This window comes from Dermacentor variabilis, chromosome 11 (genome assembly GCF_050947875.1).
Source record: "Dermacentor variabilis isolate Ectoservices chromosome 11, ASM5094787v1, whole genome shotgun sequence".
NCBI classification, from domain to species: Eukaryota; Metazoa; Arthropoda; class Arachnida; order Ixodida; family Ixodidae; genus Dermacentor; species Dermacentor variabilis.
Genome location: NC_134578.1, coordinates 27,240,947 through 27,266,179, shown reverse-complemented (window position 1 = coordinate 27,266,179; position 25,233 = coordinate 27,240,947). Strand labels below are relative to the sequence as shown.

At 47.1% G+C, this 25,233-nt stretch overlaps 1 protein-coding gene across 1 annotated transcript in view; it reads right to left on the bottom strand.

The window, feature by feature from the left end:
• Positions 1-24,911, bottom strand: part of LOC142564503 (anoctamin-4-like) — a 68,391-nt gene extending 43,480 nt beyond the window's left edge. Inside the window, exons 1-4 of the mRNA XM_075675522.1 lie at positions 24,490-24,911; positions 5,789-6,012; positions 4,092-4,583; positions 900-998 (exon numbers count right to left, since the gene is read on the bottom strand). Of these exons, the coding sequence (XP_075531637.1) occupies positions 900-998; positions 4,092-4,583; positions 5,789-6,012; positions 24,490-24,850 (1,176 nt within the window). The 5' untranslated portion in view covers positions 24,851-24,911. The remainder of the gene's footprint in view (positions 1-899; positions 999-4,091; positions 4,584-5,788; positions 6,013-24,489) is intronic.
• Positions 24,912-25,233: the final 322 nt, after the last annotated feature.

The window sequence follows — 25,233 nt, the reverse complement described above, 5'->3', positions numbered from 1 at the left end:
AAAGTCACATTTACCTATTGAAATACCTTTAAGACACAGATATGCTCTAACTACACAACCACTGGACCAATATGAATGAAATATGTTGCATTTAGGTGAGATGAAGGCGCTCTACTGACTACGCGATGAAGGATGTGAAAATAGCACTTCGAGTTGTTATGAAAATTGCTGAATATCACCATGTTACAAGATCTCGAGGCCCAAAGTTTGCAAATCCGTAACTCTGCATCAATACGTACGTCCCAGTTCTGTAATGCATCTCTTGCAGCATCTGTACCGAACAAGAGTAACGTGTACACTCACACACCTTACGTGAAGCTGTTATTCTACACAAAAGTGTCGCAAAGGTACTACTTACAAATTATGTTGTTAATTTTCTTCGCTGAGTGGAACACATCGTTTTTGTCCTGTTTGTACGGCTCAATAGAGGCAGTTTGCAGAACTGTGCCATCACTTTTAATTGGTTTGCTAGAGGCTGAATTTGACGCTTGTTTTTTGAAGTTGCGAAATTAAATACATTTTCACACGACCTTCGTCGAATATATGCTCCCTACAGTTGGTAGACACAAATTCTGAAGTTTATATCCAATGAACTTTATCTAAACTGACGCAGTGCATTTATAGAAAAACGATTCCTTCGTTTCTATGCATAATCTCCTGAGGTAAAGCTTCCTCTTAACGCAATTCATTCATACAGGATATGCATGGACGTCATCGATGCCGTTATATTGTTCTACAGCCGGCACGGTTAAAAGCTGCGCTTTATGTCTATCCGCTTATCTCCAGCTGCATGGCGGAAGTTATGGAGAGGACAAGAAAATGTCGTTCATGATGTCATATAAATCCTCCCTGTTCATTCATTCATTCATTCATTTCAGTACGACGTGTTAGACACACACCTCCCTTCCAGACTTGCTTGAGGCGTGCTCAGAAGCTTCTTCGGTCGCTTTTCCTTCCTCCAACTTTCTCGCCTTCACTGGAGACCTGCTGACCAATTTCTGGAGCATAATGAAGAAAACGAGATTGGAATTTATAACTGCCTGGCCACAGTTGCCGCCTTCGGTAACAACCGAACCCCACAGAACCGCATCGCCCCTACCCCGTGTGATTTAGCTCTCTACAGCGTAGTTCCTCACAGATGCCGATATTCAAAGAACTTCGGCTTTGCCATTACGTCACGGCTCCTGTGTACAGATTGCATTTGATTTGCGTAACGCCGTATTTGTAAACAACGTTGTTATAGATTGTCACCAACTATTATACCTTTTCCTTCTGTTATTGTTTTTGTGTTTTTTGCTATAAGCACTCTGGGAAAAGTAACAAAAAATAATCGAGTAAAGGAGGCAAATCAGAAGCTGATCGCCGCAGAAACTTAAATGTTTCAAGTCCTTCAGGGCGCATAGAAGAAATGTGGCATGACGGCACGGACGAAGCTCTATTGCTAAAAACAGAAAGAAGTCTTGTCCAAATATTGGCGTACATGACTTGCGATTGCTTCCGGCGCACGCAGACAGTACAAAGCATGGCCTTCGAGATTTGTTTCTCTCATTTGAAGAGAACCGTCGCTGGGGCGCCGATTAGGACACCACCTCTTTTGCTTACACTACACTCATTGAAGTTGGCCGTATTATGCGAAGCAGTTACAAACGAGCAACGGCGTGCGCCGAGACATTTCTTGCTTAACCACAGCGATCACTTTAGGCGTCTTGCTCTTGTCGACTATTGCCCGTTTGGAGAACGATGCAAAAGCAATTTAGTGAAACGAGTAGACCAAACAAAAGCAGAGGCCCATGAAAAAGAACGATAGCTCACATGAAAGTAAGTGCTGTACAGGCGGCCGCGTCAATAATCCCACGCTGCAGGCAGTATTACTTTATGTACGCGCTTTAACCAGCATTGAAGCTTTAAATTGACATTCAAGGCGAACAAATCTGTTTAGACTTGTAAAACCCTCTTTCGAAACTATCTTCATTAGTTAACTTAGGCGGAAGAAATGTTAATTAGTAATTATCTCTGAAAAAAAAATTAATGTCCAATTTCTTGAATATTTCGTACCGGAAGCTCAATGACACTACGTCACTTAGACATCATAGGTCTTATAGCCCGTCACAGTGTTCTAGACGTTGTCGCACAATAAATCATCATCATCATCATTTATTGTCCCTTAAGGACCCCTTTAAGGGTATTACATAAGGGGGGACAAAAGCACTAAGAAACAGTATGGTCATTATTATACAATGGTTAACTCATTTGTACAACGATAAACAAAACTTAGTATACATGCTAGTAGTAGGTGGGCAAGAAAAATTAAAAACAAAACAAAGTAAGTTACGAACCGGCAGTAGAAATGGCAACATAACCGCAATATACCAGAAGTAAACAAAAAGAGTTAGACGTTAGAGTAACAGCATAGTAGTGGTAGGTTAAGGGTCTAAAAAACATGACAATAGATGGCAAAATATATCTGGATTTATTTCATTTACTATGCTGCTGGGTAGCGCGTTCCACAATTCAATAGCACTAGGTAAGAAAGAGTTGTTGAAGGCATTAGAGGAACCATGAAGGCGTTGTAGACTCAGGCTGTTAAAGAGACGCTTAGAAAAGCGGTTGAGCGGAAGTAAAAGAGTGTTCCTCAGATGTGGGAAATTATAATATAGTTTGTGGAAAAGGGAAAGTTGTCAAATCTTCCGACGAAGTGTTAGGCTAGGGCTGCTGAGGGATGATTTAATGCCGCTTATACTTGTATGACAGTCTCAGTTTGAAGCGATAGAACGCGCTGCGCGATTCTGCACTGCTTCGGGCGAGTTAATAAGATAAGACAGGTGAGGGTTCCAAACTGCAGAGGCATACTCAAGTTTAGTCCGAATGAACGTTTTATAGGCGAGCTCGCGTACGGGAACAGGAGACAGAAAAATCGATCTTTTGAGTAGACCAAGTGATTTAGAACAGTCGTTTATAAGTTGAGTTATGTTTGCAGACCACGTAAGCTGATTAGCGATAGTAATTCCTAGATAACAGTAAGTGTCAACTTTAGTCAGGGCTGTGGAATTAAGAGAGTACTGGTGGTTAATGATGTCCCGCTGGCGAGTTACACACATATACTTGCACTTGGAAACGTTGAGGGACATGAGCCAAATAGAGCACCAATTTGCTATTTTGCTTAGGTCTTCCTGGAGTATTAGTTGATCATTATGCGAGGATATGCGCCGATGCAGGACGCAGTCATCAGCGAATAACCGGATTGATGAAAGAATGTTGTTAGGGAAGACTTTTCTAAAAATCAGAAACAAAAGAGGCCCGAGCACAGAGCCCTGTAGTACACCTGCCAAGACTGGACTACTTGACGTTATCGATGACAGTGTGTTGTGAGCTGTTTGTGAGAAAGCATCCAATTCAGGACAATACAAGTGGGTCGAGATTAAGACAAGCAAGTTTCGCAGTAAGACGTAGATGGGCGACACGATCAAACGCCTTTGCAAAGTCAAGGTAGATAACATCGGTTATCTCCTGAAATCATCCTGAAACAATATATGTTCAGTTTCCTCATCGTCTAGAATCCAGTGGAGTCCTTTCTTAGCGATCCGATAAGCAATGAGCTAAACCTGAGCTCACGCCGCCTAAAATTCATGACGTCAAATACTGGCGCGAGTACTTGAGGGCGGTGTCACCACCCCGCGTTTTCTTATTGCTTCTGGCCTGGTTTAATATTTATTTTATCGTAACAAAGGCTAGTGTGATGTTTAATGCAAATTAAATGCTTTTTCGTGCAATTTGCACGTTGGACCACACAACGAAAGGCAGGATAGCAGATGACCGAGTGGACAACTGCCGAAACGCGGCGATGTTTAGTCCACCTCCATTTGACCACCTCATGATGACTTAATGACCACCTCATGATGTCATGAGATATACACCTCCTGTCGAAACGAGTTCGTAGGAAGGCTATTACAGCACATATAAGGCTCAGTGAGGCTATCTGTGTTTGTTTTGTTGTATTTTTTCGTTTCCAGGTCGATGACTACTTAGTACAAGAAAGAAAATTCGAAAACATCACTTCTCTGCACCTTTAAGGACGTGTCTCAGCTTCTCACCTTGAGCATAGCCATCGTGCTCGTCTCCGAGCGCGCCTCGGCATCCTTGGCCTTCCTGACTTTCTTGCCTTGAGTTGCCTCTTTCTTGGGCTCGGCTTTTGCCTTGTCTTTCTTAGTAGCTTTGAGCTCGCCGTCTATCTCCGCCTGAGGCAACTCGACTTCATCGGCCTCTTCATCTCCCGGAGGTTCATCCGGTATGTCCTTCTCCACTTTGTCCTTGCTTGCTTTCTGCTGAGTCACTTTCCCCCAGTTCAGTTTACCCGTGATTGCTTGGTATTTCGCGGGCTTTCCTATGTCTTTGTTGGCTGCCGCCTTGTCGGGTTTTTCTTTTCCCGCCTTGTCCATATCCAGGATGTCCTTGCCCACCTTGGCCTCCCCAGCCACGACCTTGCGAGTTTTGCTTTCTTTTTCTGTTTTCTCTTCATCCTGCTCCAGTTCCTTCTTGATTGCCGATGCAGGTTTATGTGGCTTTTTGTGAACGGTCGGTAACACCTGCGAACGTAACTACAATAATTACTAGTTTCGCGCCAAATGTTAAAAAAGAGCAAAAACTGTAGGGTATCCGAATATAGAAGACGAATGGAATTCAATAACGCGACTCTTGTCCGCTTTTGCAAGTTAATTATTGTATACATTCACATATTTGCAAACGCCGCATTGTATGGTATAACTTAACTTATCGGGAACACTTGGCGGAAAAGCTTCCGCAACGACAGACTAGACGCTTGAAATGTCATCGCTAGACCAATACGAACCAAAATACTACCCTTAGTTCGGCAATCCCTTCTTAGGCGACTCTTGTACACAGAGTTTCGGAAAAGATGTTGCCTAGAAGCACGCACTACTCAGTTGGCATGTGAAACAGCTAACATTTCACACGAATGGTCGCGCTTACGAAATTCAATCGAGCCCCTCACTTTCTCTATCTATCGTTTCACGCTGTCGTTTGAAAGGTTGTGTAGGCGTTTATGAAATAATGTCTTGCCTCGTAACGTATTAAGACCCTCAGTGTACTCCAGTAAGGTAAGGCGAACTCGTCCCAGTAGATTTACAAACTAATAATAATAATAATATTTGGGGTTTTACGTGCCAAAACCACTTTCTGATTATGAGGCACGCCGTAGTGGAGGACTCCGGAAATTTTGACCACCTGAGGTTCCTTAACGTGCACCTAAATCTAAGCACACGGGTGTTTTCGCATTTCGCCCCCATCGAAATGCGGCCGCCGTGGCCGGGATTCGATCCCGCGACCTCGTGCTCAGCAGCCCAACACCACAGCCACTGAGCAACCACGGCGGGTATTTACAAACTACGCTGAAGCGTAGTTCTTGATTTATAAAGAAGATGACCGCATGATACGCTACCGGGCTACTGCATTGTACTCCTGTTGTGCTACGAAATGCACATTAGGGATGTAGTACATTATCATGGATGGACCTGTAGTTGTCTCCGATGAACAATTAACGACGATAATAAGCGGTTGTGCGCATGTTTGGCAGTTCTTGACCTACGATGCGAAGTTGCAGAGCGTAGTTCTAGCAAGACACGCACACATCATCACCTTAAGTATTATTGTTCTTGCGCTGGACTGTGCCTACTTCGCGTGTCCTGTAAAAAAATTTATCGTACAATTTTGCAGACGAGCCTTTATTTATGCAATGATACGGAGAAACAATAAATAGAATGTGATTTCTCACCTTTTCCTTGTTCACGGCGTCAGGCTTGGGCACCTGCTTGGACACGGGCTTGGAAACAGGTTTGGAAACAGGCTTGGGCACAAGCTTTGGCTGAGGCTTGGACAGAGGCTTTGGTAAAGGCTTTGGTAGATGCTTTCCTAAAATCCTTGGCGGATACTTGGGCTTAGGCTCAGGTGCAAGCGGACCTTCAGCATCACCATCGTGAGCTTCCTCTGGAGGTTTTTCTGCGAAGTGTATGGAACGCGGCCAGCTTATTTATGATGTCAATGACGTCACTAGCGCAGGTGAGCGTGAGATTGTTCTTATATATGAATGAACATAGGCAAAATATTACACACACGATATATTTGCGGATTTATTTCTGAAGGAAACATAATGAGGACCATAGAACCATTGGCATTTTCATCGAGCGACAGGACACTTCCTCGCTCGACTGCTGGGCATGAGCACAAGTCACACATGCTGCCGCTGTCCCCAACGTTTTTTGAGGGCTGGCTAACAATACCTCACAACAGACCAGCGGGCATTAAGGCGACACCGAGGAGGTTCTTAATTTAAATGTCGACAGGGTCCCATAATAACAGACCTGAGTGATCAGATAGACATCCAAACGTTCGGCCCCGCTGAGAGAAAGCACAACGCACATTCAAGAGAGAGCAAAACTAGACAATATGCCTTGGCACTAAAGATGAAGGGACAAAGCTTAATGTGTAGCAGCAACGTCACTGCAGACTAATCACGCTTCAGAGCGATTTGCACCATTAACTGGATTGCTAAGACATTCCCAAGGCGATGATTACGCAATTCAGTGGTATACCTGGGATAAAACCGAGCGTAGAAAGTAATTTCACCGCAAGTGAAGCCCCGCATCGGATACTACTTGCCTCGCAAAGATGCAATTTGACACGAGACCGTGTCGAAGAAAGTTAAAGTGGTCTTCAGCACGTCTTCGTAACAGGCCGGCGCTGCCGACAGCTTCCAGGTGCCGCCTCTCCTAACCGCGGTGTCCTTTCCCGTTCTGCTGAACCTTAGCAACATTATTATCATTGGATCATCACACACCATCTTCTTGCTTAAGGTTTAGGCACCTAGCTATACAAAAGGCCAAGTGATTTCCTAAGAAAGGCCAACGATATAAACGCAGCAGGAGCCAGTGATGATGTTCGAGCGCAAAAAAAAATTCTGAGAATTTTCATGTGTACAATGCCATGTGTACAACCCATGATTAAGAACCGACGCAGTGCGGCACAGTTAACTGCTAGGAGCACACGGATAATTTGGTCCTCAATGCTTTCCATCTTTCCCTTTCGTGTAAATGACAAAGTATCCCACATTTACAGTGCCTGTACTTGAATAACTGCCTGGACTGGTAAAATCAATGAAAGACTAATGCATTCCGTGTGGAATAAAACTTCTCAGTGGCATTCTATATAACTACACTTGAACGAATTTGGTAGGATGCTAATGTTGACAAACGTGAAAGTAGTAAAAGCCTGTAGAGGTAAATCAAAGTTTCTAGAATCCGTTCGTGCAGTTGCTTCTAGCTTAACGCCATAGTAGAGTCGGCATATCCAAAACGGAATATTGGATTGGGTTTGAGCTTGAGCAATCCGATACCTCTTCCACAAGAATCATATAACCAAGAGCCAAGAAAGAAACATCACCAACCAAAACGTGCCGCTGGTCTTGACAAGCGTATCAGGACTTGCGCGGAGTTTGAACATCTGTTGAACGGGCCCTGGAACTTTGTCGTCACTCTCGATGCTGTCCGCCTCCATAAAGAAAGAACCTCGATTCCAACTAAGTACCGTGGAGTCCGCTTCGTTGTAACGCGATATAATTGGCTTTCGAACGCGGCTCCGGTGATGAAAAAGCACAAGGTGAGTGGTGACCAAGCGGCGGCTCTGACGAGGCCTCTCCTGGTGTCCATCGCCGTAAGCGATGTCACGTCTAGGTCACCAGACGTCCCGGTTCTGTGATACGTCTTCACTGTGCTTCGGGAGGTGGCCAAATTTTGCCCCTTGTCAGGTGCGATCCGTTTATAGTTCGGCCTCGGGTGGGTCAGAACGCGGCCCGCTACAGTCTTCTTCTTCTTCTTCCTATCACGTATGTAGCTCCTGCCCACTATGGGAGATTGGCTAAAACATAGATGAGTTATTCCAACTTATAATGAATGGATTTCCGAATATCTATGGGCTTAGCGCTGTAAATGTAGAATTATCTGTTACAATAAATTTAGTAAAGCCCGATGGAATTATTAACAGCTGAAAGTGCAAAAAGGAAAAGACAGAATTTAGCAGCGCATTCGGTTGGATCCTGCAAGAAATTCTGAGCAGTAGAGCAAGAGTCCCTGTGGCCGAATCCAAAGCAGTGGCCCCAAAACAAATAATAACAGGTTCTGTTAAGTCCAGGCCAGGTCTTCGAAAACGTATTTCCAATATTCTTTTTTTTGCCGCAGAAAAACTACGATAAAAAAGAAGGAACTAATGGATTATCTCTTCCTCATTACAAAAGAAACATAGAGAGGAGGGAACCAAACCCGACTTGTGTAAGTAGAAATTCAGGGAGAGAATGTGGCAACGTAATTTTGTGAGAGAGACCTCAAGCATCTTTGTGTTACAGGATTCACTACGCCAGGGAAATGCCAGGTGCTTATAATCTGGAGAAGTGACAACTGGTTTTGATAAGGCTTTAATAATTGATTGTATCCGAAATCTAGCCGCTGTGATATGTGCTGTCACTGGTAGAACGGCAAGAACCAGGCAGAAAAGTGATGTCTTTGCTAGTGAGTCGTCAGTTTCCTTAACAAAACCAAACCTTTATTACCGAGTGCTCAAATAAAATAAACACAGTGCATATGTGGAGGAACTAGCAAGTGAAATAGTTTTAGCATGGGGGAATGGCTAGTAGCGGTAAGGTAAGAGCCCACAAATAGTGAGTCAGTAATAATGGCAGCTCTTGTAGTCTGTTGGACTAATTTACGTAAGGCTAGAATCATTGCTATAAACTCTGACAGAAAAACAAGACCACAGTCAAGCAACCTTAACGAAAAAAGACCAATCGAGTGCAGGAGAAAATATTCCAGTGCCAGTTTTTTTTTCGCGCACTGCGATGCATCTGTCGCAATGATAATGCTTGCTGCTTGGGTGCTTGAATGGTCTTGTAATATGCCGTTTAAGATGCCGCAAGGAAGTAGTTTTGCGTGGCTTGGGCAGACGTCATCGAACCTAACTTCCCGGTAATTTGAATGCGTATTACTGGCAATCACATAGCAAATTTGTCCATAAAATGGCTCAACCAATGGTCGCACAAAATATAACCTGTGGTGTATGAAACCTGGGCCAATGAATGGGAAATAACAATGGTTTATCGGAAATAAATATTATTTGCGCACGGCTTAATGGCAATTTATATTTTCTTGAGAACGTCTAAATGGTCGGGAGTTGAAATCAGCATAAAATGGGTGGGATTCTCGCTTCCAGGTGCAATACTGCATTTGGAACGTATTCCGGAAGCCCTAAGCGCAGTCGTAGTGCGTCTCCTTCTGATCACACTAGTGGCCGAATCTTGTGTGGTTGCACACGGGAGAATAAAACACAGCCAACTTCTAATACCGCGTCAACGCGCATTTTGTATACCATCAAAAGGGATTCTCTTCACATACCTAATATTCGATTGCTCAACTTGCCCCAAATACTCATTGCGCGAGCTTCTTTTGTAGCAATATATATTCAACATGAGGCCGCCATTTAAGAGATCCATTATAATAGACTCGGAGGACCACGTTTCGATCGCTGTCGCCTTCTTCGGCCTCTCATGTTCTTCCTCTTGCCCTTGGTGGGATTGATTTTCCGTTTTGCAGCGTATATCATGATTTCTAATGGCAAGTTAGGAGCACGTCAGAATGAACAAGTACGGCTGCTACTTTTCGTACAGGCCATTGTATTGCAGACTGGAAGCGCTAGCCGTGTGTTCTAATGGTGGACCGGTATCAATGGCCGAGCACAGTTGATTCCGTGAAGCAGTGCAAACACGCTGCACTAAGATTGGCAGAGACCGTCACTCCCCGACACCTTGATTATTCCGGATCCCGTTTATTAACACATGTGTTGACTTGTCCTCTCAACTAGACAGCGTGCCCTCGGTACAATCCAGCATTTTGAGATGTCGCTTTACACTAAAAGGAGATTGTTGAGTTGATCGCTATGGTTAAACATACAACTGCAACCTGCCATTGAAATTCAACATTGTTCTATGTCATGTGCGTCCTTGACTATGCGTGAAATGAAATCGTTGAGTTCGTGCTTGCAAATTTGAGAGAAACCGCACAGTTGTACTTCCACTCAGGAACGTTTTCTGAAATGCTCAGTTTGTTTTCGTTTCTTTTTTTTTATATCAGAAGTCGCTAGGTTGCTTCAAGCGCACACGAATTAGCTTGGCCACATCATGCAATTTTTATATGCTAGAGTTTATTTTCTGGACAAAAGCTTTCCATTTCGCAATTTTTTACAGGAACGCAGTACGTATTTCAGTACAGACGTGATCGCATTTTTTTTTTTACTTTCCCAGCCTTGTTTTTGTTTTGTACTCGGCTTGCCTTAGTAGGTAGGCACTCAGTTTAACATAGGTAATTTTCCTCCACAGAAATTCGCACTTTCAGCAGTGTAGTTTTATATCCATTAGCAATGCTTATTAAGTTCTGAAGCTTTTTTGTCTTCTAAAGCGTTCTTTCGCGGTCCGCATGTTCGCTGGTCCTGCGGTCGCAATATCACGCTTCCTCAGTTTTTAGTAAAGTTCGAATCTTCTTCATTAAGCCAGTAGTTCCTCTTGCGTTTTGTTTTCAGAGTAACCACGTTTCGTATGCAGCCTTTTTATCAGTGCGGTCAACATTGGTGACGTTCCTCGCACCTTGTGGTCTTAGCCGGTATGGTACACGAATTGCACCGACTCCGCCGTTGTTAATTAGGAGAAATTGTTGCGATTGTATCGCCATCGTACACTCATCAAATAGAGCAAAAATAATTCATGAAGCACATTCGCCCAGTCCTTGGCAACATATCATGTTTCGGGCTAACGCCTGAAATCGATCTGTCAACAATAACTCTTTCGGACACCCAGGCACAGCTTGATGCGCTGTTTTCGGTAGATCATATCGCTTCGGGAAGTGCATAGCATTTGGAATAAGGCGTCAAGCGGCCAAAATTAGATGCACAGAAATCCACTTGCTAGTCCGAGGCCTTGCGAGAACTGGGTAAAAATGGCGCTCATTAGAGCTGGCAGACCCATTCGGGGGGGATCGTAAAAAGACTTGGCATTTGTATTCGGTGTTGTCGGTGAACCACACGGCATCAAAGTAAACGCGAGTTAATTGGCTTCAGCGGCCGTATGCCTGCAGGAAGTGAAGTTCTTCACCGTTGAACTGTAGTTCGAGAGCTCGCACAGCGTCCAACCCAAGCAGAGACGTTCCTTTCGGGGTAACATAGAAAGTACCCTGGGATGGCTCTGCGCTGTAAATCACGCGAGCACGCCAGCCAAGGACTGCGACCTTCTGCCTTGAAAATTCAAGCAGCATCCCACTGGACTTCCGAGCCGCATTTCGTCTTGAAAAATGTTGCGGAAGTGTTCTCTGAAAATTGACACGGCAGAACCGGTACCGACGAGAAGCGTTGTGCTAGGTGTCGGTTCGTGGCCTCTCGAAGTTAGAGCAGCGACTTGCACATCAATACAGACGCCTGGGCTCCGAGTAGGTGGGCGGAGGATTTGGTCAACCAGAGCCACCGTAGCTTTGGCAGCGATAGTCAAGACGGTGATTACATTTGATGTTGCTCAGTGGCTATGGTGTTGGGCTGCTGAGCACGAGGTCGCGGGATCGAATCCCGGCCACAGTGGCCGCATTTCGATGGGGGCGAAAATGCGAAAACACCCGTGTGCTTAGATTTAGGTGCACGTTAAAGAACCCCAGGTGGTCAAAATTTCCGGAGTCCTCCACTACGGCGTGCCTCATAATCAGAAAGTGGTTTTGGCACGTAAAACCCCAAAAATATAAAAAAAATATATTACATTTGATGCATGTTCCTCTTGGACGACTTGCCGTGAGCACGAGGTCGCGGGATCGAATCCCGGCCACGCGGCCGCATTTCGATGGGGGCGAAATGCGAAAACACCCGTGCAATTAGATTTAGATGCAAGTTAAAGAACTCCAGATGCTCAAAATTTCCGGAGTCCTCCACTACGGCGTGCCTCGTAATCAGAAAGTGGTTTTGGCACGTAAAGCCCCATATATTATTAAAAAAAATTAAAACGACTTGCCGCACTCGCGATGGGACTCCACGGCTTGAGCTACAAACAATGCGCAAGTGGCCCAACGTCCGCAACCGCAACAGGTACGGCCCTGTGCTGGCATCGAGCATGTTCGCGACACGCTCCTCCACAGTTATCGCAGACCGGAAGTTTCCCGCAATGCGGGCCGACGCCGGTATCAATCGGCGTTAAAGATGGCCGGAAAGAGCGTGAACGCGACGGTGCATATCGGGAAGCGCCTCTATCGTGAGCGAATGCGCGATAACTCTCGCGGGAGGCGTGTCTGTGTGCATCACGCTCACTTGGCTGTTGCGAAGTGACGCTTCGCATTGAGTTTCCAAGAGATGCGGACTGGTGGGCGACTTGCTCCTGAAACAACGATATCTCGATTGCTTGTTCAATCGTCAACTTGTCGCCCTCAAGCGAGTCTCTCACGCAACTGCGGACACGCGATGCCGGTGATAAACTCGTCGCTTAACTTCTCGTCAGCTTGATCGGCGAAATTGCAGGACTTCGCTGATTCTCGGAGAGCGGCCAACAAAATCAGCTGTCACTTCACCCGGAAGTTGCCGTCTCTCTCAACAACGGTGCCATTCCACGCGAGCGCTGCTGGCAGCAGTGAAATGGCTGCCTAACGCTGCGGTTGTGACCTTGGATACGTTCGTGCAGCCACCCTTGTCTCTGTTAACTTCAGCCGTTGCCGTGCTCGTTGTTCTCGAGGAAAGAGCTTCGAAGACGCGTTCGCCTTCAGATCCAAGGCAGTGGATCAAAAGCGCTCGGTGGTGTTCCGTTCATAAATCATCGGAGCCGCTAGCGGGAAAACAATTCTCGAACGACCTCAGTCAACGCGACCACGGAATAGACAGGCGCACATGGAGTAGCCACGAACGGTGGCGGTGGCTTAAGCCCGGTAGCCATCCTCGTCTCAAAGTTCTTCTCGCTTAGTACATGCTCACACCAAGACCGTCCCAACCAATAACCGTCTTTACAAGGTATATGTAAACTGGTAGCGAAGCTTCCTTAGAAGCCCACATGCCAAGGAAATGGGGCTCGTTATAACCGTCGCCATCTACGTATCGTGGGGACAGCTAACAGCAAGCAAAAATGAAAAATAAGAAAGTGATGTTACAACGTTAAATGGCAGTGACATCAAGATCTTACGCTGCTTGGCGCGAATGTTTGATTTTTCTTTAGCGTCCGACATTACGGCCGCTACGACAGCAATTATTTGCGACTTGCAACTGGCCTTAGCTGAAACTCCAGCGTGTCCTTTAACTATTAGGAATGGCGTATGTCTTAATGTGAACGTAGTAAGGGTGTTATTGACGGCAATTGCTCCAGTAGCTTCCGCAGGAAGGTGAGCGAATCGGGTGGAAACAAATGACACTGCGAAAGAAGTTTCAAAGTCAACTTCGCTTTTATTAGTCTAGAATAACGCAACCACTATAACTGACCAAGCAAAACATGTTTCGATGGATCAAAAGTACTATGGCCAGAACACAGCCGTAATGCATGGCAACCTATGCGAATCCTTTTCACAGAATCATTCGTCATTCCTTGCGACACCAGTTATTCATATCCAACAATTATCACACAAGACAGCATTAGCCCACATTATCATTAAGAAAACATTCGACTTACGACTTTTGCTGCCCGTCGAACACTCAGAGCCCGTGTTATGGGAGTAAACGACCATAAACAAGAACGGCACCGAGAGCGGCGCTGCTGCGCCGGCGTTGAGAGCGCCGCATGCGAAGCAAAATTCTAATAGCGGGTGGTACCCCTCTCCCATCTCTCGTTCGCACCGCCTTGACTGCCTCCTGCACTGCGCGTGTTTGGGCACGTTTCGTGCCGCGCGCGGTGTGTGCCTACGTGTGTGCGTGTGGACATTTCATTCGAAGGGCGATTTACAGTCTGTTTCACATTTAGTGAACTCGGAGCGCGTTGCATCGCGATGCGGCGAGCGCTTGAGTCAGGCGGCGGCAGCAGCTCGCGCAGCTGCTCGAGGGGCGGGGTCTTGAACGGCGTCGTCTGCTACGGCGGCGCGCGCTGGCCGCATTGTCGGGAAGCGTTCTACTGTCAGTTGCAGGGCGCCGATCTCATGGTTACTGCGTGAAATGAGCCGGTATTCTTTACTAAGCGTTGTGCGACGCCCACTGATACGCCTCGAAGGTAAGTTCATCGCTGAAAGGTGCAGGGCAGTCATAGACGACGTACTGATTCCATACACTCTTGACGGCCCGTTTATGGAAGGCGACTGTATATTCTGACGCGATAGGTCGCCGATCCACACTGCTACTGTTGTGCAAGAACTGCCGGAAGAGCGCGCAGTCACTCTCTTGTAGTGGCCGCCTGAATCCCCGCGCGCCAACATCATTTAAAATGTCTGGGGCTCGTTGAAAGTATCATTGGCGCAACATCCCCTCTATCAGTCGCCCCCGAGGATAGGCTTCGATCCACCATTGTCAGCGACTGAGACGTGTTGCGAATGAAGACATCCCTGATCAAGTCATTCTACACTTCACTGCCTTCCAGGATGAGCGCTGTCATCGCTGCCGCTGGGGACATGACGAGATACTAACTAAGGTTCCGAGCGTGACGTGTCCGATTCACCGCCGACGGGCAGGGTCTGCCTGGTGTAGTGAATGATTGTCGAGAAAAATCACTTCCGGCTCATTGTCTTAACCTAAAACATTCCTTTAATCGTATCCGTTTGTTTCATCGTGTTCGACCCCCATAGTTATCATTGTTGAGGGCTTTGTTTTGCTTTCGAGTCAAAGACTGAGCACGTTGCGCGCACATCTTGGTGCGTCTTGTCACTGCTTATTACGGTAGCACACAGAGTGAAGAAATATACGTGCACGCGCTCAGTACCCCGGCCTTTCGAAAGAACAAACGAAGCATGCTGTCAAAAGAAGTTTGTGGAACTCCATTATCGCCAATGAAGGCTCGGAGTTTGGCTTCGCACAACGTTTAGTAAAGAATATAAGCTCAGCTCCCGCAGTACCGATGAAATCGGTGCACTGCCCCTGACAGTAGCCCGCTTCCCGACAATGCGGCCAGCGCGCGCCGCCGTAGCAGACGACGCAGATCACGACTCCGCCCCTCGAGCGTCTGCGCCTGCTCGAGCTGCTGCCACCGCACGACTCCATTGCTTGCCGCATCGCGATGCAATACGTTCCGAGTTTTCCCCTAAGTGTGAAACAGACTGTACACGCTTCTATTTGCCTTTAAGAAGATCGGTGCGATTGACAATTATTTTTATGGCTGCAAAAGGGCAGCGTCTGTTTAACCGTGTAAGTGACGCTGAGCAGGTAATTGTAAACGACATCGTATGTGCCGCTGGAAAAATCGTCAGCACATACGATGCGGCACACACGAGCTAAAGTCATTTTTGCAGTGTCTCACAATGTTTGCTACAAATCCGTGTTGTCTCTGATGGCGACAACGGACTTCCATCGACACTGTGCGGAAATAAAAAATATATCGCTGCATAGCACAAGTACGACATGCGCACACAACTTTAACTAGTATGTCCCCTACAATATGGAATAGAGGCAGCAATGTAGACAGCTTGGCCATTTTTTAACAGTGCCCAAGAGACGGAAGTTGAAAGTATTAGTAATCATTCCTGCTTCAGGAATGCCGTCGCGACCAAGACGCGGGCGTGTATCGTCCAGTAAGTCGATCGAGCGATGCAGTGGTGAAGCGGGAATGAACTCCGGTCATGTTCAATGCATCGTGCATGTATTCAATTTCTCGGCACGCGTGAACTTCGGCCACTGCTAGCGCATACAACAGAAGTGGTTTCCATTTTTTGGCAGCGCACACACAAACGAAACACGAGAAAGAAGACAGGACAAGCGCTCGTCGAACAACTCAAAGTTTTTATATGAATAAAAGAATTATGTACCGAGTAATTATTAAATTCATGTGGGTTACATATAAAAACCGTCATACACTCAGGAGTGATTAATGAACGCGCTCGCTTCGTTTGCCAGTTGTTTACTTCACTCGGCGCACCGCAGTAATCCATGTCTGTCGTCTGCTTTTTTCGTACCATTTTCTTGTGAATCGGCAGAATTTCACTGGTGGCATCAACCCTTTCGTGTTTACATTGCTGTCGTGACAGTAAACAATGCAATAATAATTTCCGGTCATCCGAAGAGGCGCCGTCGCAAACAAGAGACGTGTCGCGCGCAGCGCGAACTGAACGCGGGCACGACCGCTAAGGGAAGCGGCGGCGGAAACCTACACCCGTTGGAGATGAAATCGTTCCGCCAGGGGAGAAACGAGCGCTGGCGTCTAGGATGAAACTTGGCGTGCGGTCGTCCATAGCAAGACGTTTCTTCGCGGGGCGTTCCGCATTTATCGTAACGACGAGACACATCGCGTCGGATGACGCAGCGTGAACTTGAACGATAAGAAAAAACCTGCACTCACACCTTTCCCCAACGAATACCGTGCACTATGTCACGCAAAATTTGAAGTGAAGCGCACGCCAAATTCTGAACAAGCACGCAAGGAAAAAAAAAAGTCGCATGTGACGAAACCGCCACATGCGACTGGCTTGCACAGCCTTGCCAAGTCTTGCGCCAGGATCACTGGTTCATAGGGGTCACCAAGATATAAGTAACAAATTGTCAAATAGAAAAGAAATGAATATATGTTCTTTTAGAGCAGGAAAAATACCTGAAACGGAAAATTTACTCGTATGCCAGTATACTGATTACACATTTTAGAGCATTTTTTTACACATAGGTTTTCTAGTTTCAGTCGTCGTCCCCACCTCCCCTAGTCGCGATTCAATCTTGCAACACTAACTGATATCATTGGCGATAGGTTTTGGCACGCTTTCGGTTGCAAGCTTCGCGACCTATTTAGAAGGACCTTGGTCTTTATCCGAATCGACGCGCATCTATACATGTGCGCTGGTGGCGCCATCTCTTGACGGAAACGTAATTCATAAAACGCTGAAGTTAACACACTGAACTGTGATGTCTATGTTCGACATCACAGCTATCAAGGAAGACCAGAACGGCGCCCTTTCTATAAAAAAGAAAACAAAGCAAATTCTGTTTTTCACAAAAAACGAAGCAATGCATAGCTTGTCTACTAAAAAAAGTATCCGTGCACTGAAGAACATAGCCGGTGACATTAGAAAAGTGCTTTCTATCTCAGAGAAAAATACATTAATGAAATAATAGATATCTGTATAAGTGTATATATGGCGAAAGTTATCAATAAAAGTCAAGTGCACTCGTCTTTGTGGGAAAGACCTTAACGCTCGACTCATTTCCCATGTGCAGGTGTGAGCACCCCCTTCTTCTGTCTTCTGTTGACATCAGCTCAGAAGCTCTCTTTTCTTTTTCTAGGACATACGCTAGTCGCAAAACGTGACAGCTCGGCAGCTGGGATCACGCATTGTTGTCGCCATTCATTCGAATACCGTTTGCTTAAACGTATCCGCTTCGTTTGCCGAAAATGAAAAGAAAGCCCGCTAAAATTATCAGAAGCTTCCTTCAGTTTAATAGGACGTAACCACACTCTGCAATCTGTTTCTTCGTGCCTCTGCAAAGGCAAAATACAGCCTAACGCTTTTCTTTTCTTTAGTCGTGAATTTAGGTATGCTGCATACGTGACAAGTTACAAGTTATGCATGCTGCGCCCGCTGCGCCTCTCGCCGACAGTAGCGATCGAGACTGAAAATGGCGGCCGCCGTAGCAGGTGACGCAGTTATCTTCACTCCAAGCGGAGGATCGGCGCATCGAGGTACCCAACAGGGTTGAAAAAAATTTTACGGTTAAAACTGACTGCTTTCAATCATCACTGTCAATGCGAATAGCACTTGCGTCATTCATTGGTAACACATTCATACGTATTTTACTCACGTTTTACGCAATGTGTTATCACATTTATTTTCACATTATTCCCGTGTATCCTTTGTGTATCTACATATCGCAATTCACTTCTTCTTTTATTATTGCCTCTTAGATTACAAACACTTCTGGTTCACCCGCTACGTTGCTGCTGATTGGGTTGCCGCTGCTGTTGCTGGACTCCCCACCACTTTCCAGCACAGTAAGTAACGGACGGTGCAATCTGAAGTACGAAACGTACTTGGACGTTTTCAAGTCCTCAAGACCTCGACCAAAGACTTGGTCAATGACGCATTCCTGTCTCTTAGTGGGTATGAGGTGAGCGGTACCAAGTTTTAAGCCGGTGGACTGCTCCGCGAAATGTGGGAACCACTGGTTTTCCGGTTTAAAGATGTTAACGTTAAAGTCACCCTAAAGTATCATCGACGTCGTCTACTCTAGCGGACACGTCCTTGCGGCCTCGCCCCGGTAAGCGTAACAACGCCTCTGGAACTCTGCACGGTGACTCTTCCCGCTTCTACGCGGCGACAGCATGCTCTTCTGTCCTCGGTACAGAGATACGGCGAACGGCATCAATTTTTCGAAAACGAGTCGAAAAGCAACCTACTCTGCCGCAGAGACAGTAAATGTTCGCTTTATATCGTGCTGTTCCCGTAGTGTCACTGCAAACCCAGTTTAAACAATGCATCCGGTGACCGTAACCATGATGGATGGTGGTATCAGCCATGCTGCCCCAAGCGCAACTGTGCCGACAACTTCTGCACAAACGCCGAGAAAAGGGCAGATAGGGAGTCAAGTCGCACGGTAGGTTAGGTTGTCCACCGATCTGGAATCCGTCTCATCCCTTTTACTGTGTGCACCGATTTTTCTTTTGAATGTTTGCAAAATAAAATATTATTTCTCGCACCCGTCTCGTCGTGATGTCGCAGCGAAAAGAGGGAGGGGGGGTCATTCTAGATTTTTCAAATCTAAGCATCTCCCCTCAATTTGGGCATCGCGATCGTGAAAAAAGGGGAGTGCTTAGAATCGAGTAAATACGGTAGATTGCAGATCGTACTAAGGAGCGGGCTCGCGCGGCCGCGCCATACGCAGCAGCTGCCAGAGTAGAACGCCCCATTCTAAAGAATTGACAGTGGCTTAGCTCGGCTATGCCAGGATATACGTAGCGAAAGCTAAGGCATAGCATGGTTAGCCTTCATTAACCTTGATTGCAAGTCCAGGTTAGTCTGGTTGTCTAGCTATGTTGCGACGTTTAGCCAGTCATTCGGCGCGCTGTTCGTCTGTTTCCTGGGCGATTCGTTGCCTCTTCATCTCGTTTCGATGTCGATTCCAGGCCTCCTCATGCTTATCAGAATTGTCGCCGTCCATACTGCCGCCTCCACTGTGGTTGCGACGCACGCGAACTCTCCTTTTCATCATCATCATCATCATCAGCCTGGTTACGCCCACTGCAGGGCAAAGGCCTCTCCCATACTTCTCCAACAACCCCGGTCATGTACTAATTGTGGCCATGCCGTCCCTGCAAACTTCTTAATCTCATCCGCCCACCTAACTTTCTGCCGCCCCCTGCTACGCTTCCCTTTTCATCCTCCTTTTCAATCCTCCGACATATATCAGGCATGCTAGGCCGCTGGCGAAGCGAGTGGAGGCGAGTGCAACGACGAGGAACGCGGTGTGTCGTGACACCAAACAGCGGCGGCGGTAAAGCGCGGCGTTGCGCTGCGGCGGAACACTTGCGGCTCGGTGCTACTAGTGGCGCATTCGCAGTAGTGACGAGGAAGTGAGAGAAAGAGAGAGAAATATCCGCGGCAAGGCGCGTGTTGTGACGTCATGTGCTTCTTCGGAGCACGGCCACGGCGAAATCGCAACTTCGCGGCCATAAGGCTCTCGCTTTAATATTCACGTACTAATTAAATTACATTGTATGGTGTCAGCGCGCACGGGCAAACATGAACACTTCACACTCGATGACCCCGGACACTCAGTTTCAAAACGCTGTTGCGAGGAATAGCGGCAGCAGCACCGAGCGAAGTGACCTTCGTGCTGTCTATCGCTTCAATTCTAACTGAGCGGTGAGAACACAGCGCACGAAGGCTACAAGCTGTCGGCCTACCTAGACTGTGCCCACAAAGCAGATCGCTTTCAAGCTAAAGCCCGCGCGGCCGAAGTACAATGCTCTTCCACCCTCCCTCCACTCCCCCTGTGCCACTGCGCCACGTGCACGACGGATTGCAGCGCGCTTCGTCCCCTTGCGCACACGTGATTGAGCCGCCATCGTCGGCATCACCGTCGGACGGTTTCACTCGCACACACAGCATACGGCGCGCGAAGTCCATGTTACCACGAGACAAACCCAGTACGTATGCACCGCAAGGATAGCCTGCAGCAACATGCCAGAGGAGGTCAACCCAGCGCGCTTCCGCCTATCTTCCTCTTCCGCAACGCTTCGCCTCGTTTCTCCATCCCCACTTCGCTTAACGTTACCTACACATCCCTCTAGGTGGCGATATTTTGCCGCACATTGAGATCAGTCCATCGTACTTTCCTCGGCGTGCGATTCACTTCATCTCTGGGCTCCTTCCTCGCTCGCTTGCATCGCGGCCCCAGACAAACACCGCCGATTTGAAAAACTGACCAGTTACGCTTGAGCGTAAAAATTGGTTTTCCCAGCTACACCAACACCTCATCGGCTAAGATGAACTGGACAACCATGTCTAAGTTGTGCAACGACATCGCTTATGTCGCTGATAAGGAAAAATTTCATTACATTACGAAGGAAAGGAACAGGGTTAGCACTAGAAGCATATAAGGCCTTAGTTTTGCAGGACAATGATCATCAAAAATCAGTAAAATGCTTGTGCAGCGATAAAACCGCTGTTTCGGGGTTGATGGCAAAGCTCATCCATGCGATAGTTGTGCGGCATGTGTATTTAGGAATTGCTTTTTATTGGCATTTATTTTTGTGAATACGCGCAATTTTTACACTTTGCCATTGCTCAATGACAAGCATTGCTCAGAGAATATATTGTTACGTGGAGTTACGTATGAAAAACCCAGTAGCTATACTGTGAAAGAGGAAACTAACCTTTATTGGGCGAACCTGTGCCCACAGACACAGGCTACACTTAAAGAACGGCGACAACGGCGAACACAGTCGGCGATCGTTAAAATCTGATCAACGGGTCAAGCGCGTCGGCTTTTATACATCAATCGTCGAATGTTCCAGACTAATCTCTGGGACTCGCGTTTCTTCCACAAAGTTCTACACTGTTCGCGTCGCGCATACATGCAATCAGATTACACAAGTTTCGGTGACAGACAGCGCATGGAACCATCGATAACATTCCAGAAACTTCCTATACATGCAGGCGCGTCCTGCGCGGCGTGATAACATTTGTTAAGCGGTGAAACGTTGTCACCCGAGAAAGATAAACATGTACACGTGTCAATATGTATATGTGGTGTTTTTCTTCTAAATTTCTACAATTGCTCAAAAAATTTGAATACCGGCCCAGCTCTCGTTTTAATTGCTCGTTACACTCGATAGCCCGTAGGAACCACCGCAAGAAACGGCGATGGCCGCTGCACACGTGCTTGGCCGGTCTTTTCTTACGCCAACCAAGACAGCAGCCGCCGGCTTCACCAGCCCTGCCGGTAGGCAAAGAGGCCCTCCCCTTCAGATGTTTTCTTTTTAACCTCCTTAGAGGCAACCTTGTTTTGTGAGGCGGTGGGAGCTGAAAGCTGGGCGGTTGGCGCAGAGTACGGCGACACGGAAGCGGGGAGCGAGGGGTCATCCCAGCAAGGGTGGGTGATTGGGCGAGGAAGCTAGAAAGAGGGCGGAACGAAAGGACGCGCCCGCCCCGCCGATGCCACTGGCTTTTCACTCGAACGGTCGCCTTCAGCAGAGCCATGCCACGCATTCGCGCACTCGTTCCCAGAGTGAATTACAACGTCTTTTTGATGGAGAATCTTCCTTCTAAATGTACTTTTGCCTAAGTACTACGAGTATAACGACACGCAGGGCTGCACGTCCCCCCCCCCTCGCTATGTTTAACGGCCACCAAAAGTTTCCTCAAAACGAAATCATGCCAGCTGATACAGTCTTTACGGTTATGCGTCAGTGGTTTTCCGTAGTCATTGCGGCGCACGTAACATAAGGTCTGCCGCTTCGCAGTCGCAATGCGTCTTCGGCACTCTTCCAGTGGTGCTGAAGCCGGCAACACGAGGATCACAAGGCACGTGCGCATGGTTTGCGTATACACACCATCCAGCCATGTAGAAAAACGTCAGTTTAACCTGAAGATTATTTTTTATCGCTAAAACGAACTCGAAGTAACAGCGTGTCATTATTAATTAGTCTGCGGTTGCCTTCGAACCCTTCGCTTCCATTGACAAGAACCCTCCGTGTGAGGTGCGGTAGTAAAGCATAGGAAAAGAACACACACTGCAGAAGTCAAAGGGGGAAGTGATATAATAATACGGAAACACACAAAAAAGATTCTAAAAAAGTTTATTGGAACATGCTATTCGAACAGAGGACCTCCCGCTCACGAGAGCAATGCTTTGGCTCGGCACGACGATAAACGAACGGGCAGGAGGCTTACTGCTAAATATATATCTGCTGTCGTATAGTGTAGCTCGGCTAGGGACGAACAGAGCAAAGCCCAATCTCCTCCGTAGTGCTGTAATATCTAGAGAAATGATTTTGGGAAGTGAAAGTCCCAAGATACCTGTCGAGCAATTCACGCATGCGCGCAGCGGTGGGAAGAACGCGAGAAAGAAGGTCTCGTCCCTTGCTGAACCAACACCACCTAGACAAGAGAAGGCCTGAGCGCCCGGCCAGTGACGTCACGGAGAAGAGGCCGGCGGCGTGCTCGGGGATACGGGTTGAATGAAGGGATCGCACCCTTCTGGGCAACGTTAAACAGAGCGCAGTTATTGCTCTTTTTAAGGTATGGTTGAGCAGATGGCCCGCGGAGAACAGAGGGTATTCCAAGATTATCTTACTTATGCTAAGCTATTTACGCGCTGCATTATTAAAAAGCCCGCCCATAAAAAAATTAAATGGTCCAACCTTCGGACTGAGAACAAATTCCGGGTAAATGATGACATGGAGCATGGCTTGTATTGAAAAGCCACAGCACCACCCTCTTCTTCAGAGTAGCTTCTTTGCCTTCATCGCCGGCGTCAAAGAGTTTGACGTTCATGCGACCACAAAGTTCAACAAAATGCACTGCACCATAACACATATTTCATGGCAACTTCACTGGTGTGCCCTTCTTCACATTCGGGACACATGTATTTATTCCAGTCTAGGTTAGGCTCTAAACGAATAATTTCGCTTTCGAGGCATTATTACAGACAGTACCGCAGTCCACACATTTACACCACCTCTAATGATATACAAAACGTTCGTGCAAATATTTACAAGGAAACAGCTACCTTATTCCGCGGAATTCCAGCTTTTCTCTTCTTTGCCTTAGCATTGGCACCCAATATCCTGTCATTTATCTTACAGAAACATGAACGCATGATTTTTCGAGTCCGATTTGTAATTGCTCCAGCAATTGGGCACGCAGCACTTCTTGGGAATATCCTGGCATGAACGTAATCCACATTCCGCGGCAATGAAACCTTGCCGGACACGCAACCTCAATCGCAGAACAAGCGCATGAGACTACATGCACGGTTCACGTCCAGAAAAAAAAGTGCGCTCGGAAGCATGTCGCAGCATTCCAGGACTTTTCTAATCGCGAAGCTATCCAAGGAGGGGCAGGGTTCCCCGAACTAATCGAATTGTTATCGCCGTCGTCGCCCACTCGATCTTCCGCATCTCATTTTCAACACAGGTGCGCCGTTCGTAGCTTCGTAGCACGCTGCACGGAACTTCTATGTGGGCCTCTTTTGCGTGACGTAGCTCAAGGGGAGAGGGTACAGCCAGAAGGCCTTAAGTTCTCTAGAGGGTGTTGGCTGAACACGCGTCTGCTCACCATTGAACACGTCTATAGGCCCGAGCGCGCGACGCTGCCGGAGCTCTAACGACGCAGTTTCGCCACATAGGCAATCACCATCGCGTCGGATGTGGCTATGGCGCCTGGTATCCTCCGGGGTGCTGTTTGCGCTGCGCGGAAGCAGAGGCCTCGCGTGCTTGGTATGCAGTCATTGCTTCGCCCTTCGAGCAAAATTGTCATCAAAAACTGCGCACATTTATGCCCTTGTATTTGTGAATGTGCAAGAAAGCTGCCACTGCTTCTTCGAATAAAGGTTTCCCATTTAGAATTACGACCAATTCTTCTGAAAGAGGGACCAACCAATTTTTTTATGCACTAACTCTTTTATGCACCAACTCGTAGTAACGACAATGTCCTCGAATAGCCGGTGTGCGAGCAAGGAATTATGTGGCAACTACTCGTCTAGATGACACTGAAAAAATCGACATTGCCTTTTAAAGGGATCTGTCGGGGACGCGCTTGGTGCTTAAGAATTCGCGATGTAGAATCACAGTAAAAGATTGCGGCTTACTTGTCCGTGGATTGGCTGGTCTCTCGGCTTTCCTCTTGCTCGTTGACGCCGGCAACGGTTTAGACAGCGGCAGTTGCTTGTAGGCTGTCTTGAAGGAGGGTTCGAGCGAGGCTTTGGGTTTCTCGTGCGCGCCCGAAGCCTGCGGATCCTTGCTGCCGGCTTCCGCTTCCCGTTTCTTGGCCTCTTCGAGTTCAGTGAGGAGCGCTTCACTGGGCTTGTGTCGCTTTTGCTCCCATTTGATCCATTCGTCCAGCTCGCGCCCATTGTATGCCAGCCGAGTGCCCAACGTGGAGAGCCGATCGAGGTCCTTGACTAGAAGTTCCTCCAGTTCCTTGCGACCTGGCGGCTGTTTGTCCGCCATCTCGGAAGTTATTCGAGACGGCGCGACGGTAGACGCAAGGTTGTCGGCTCGTTTGTGAGGCTTGCGAAACTAAAACACTGGCGTCGCGCTTTTAGCTTGTGACCTCTCCTTTTGCTTCTTCTTCTTCTCCTTCTTCTTCTTCTCTTGTCTCGCCTGCAGATATTGGCTCATATCCACGACGGGGGATTGACCAAGAACCAGGCTGTTTCAAGTGCGTTTGTTAGAATTAAAACAAGAACTAAATTTCCACAGCAGAGCGTGGGCTTAAAAAAAAATATACTTTACAAATGAGGAGAAAATCCTGTTAAGAATTTTGAGATAAAATAATATAACATAAAGAGGTGAACTAATATAAATAAGCGATAATTTTAGAAATTCAGCAA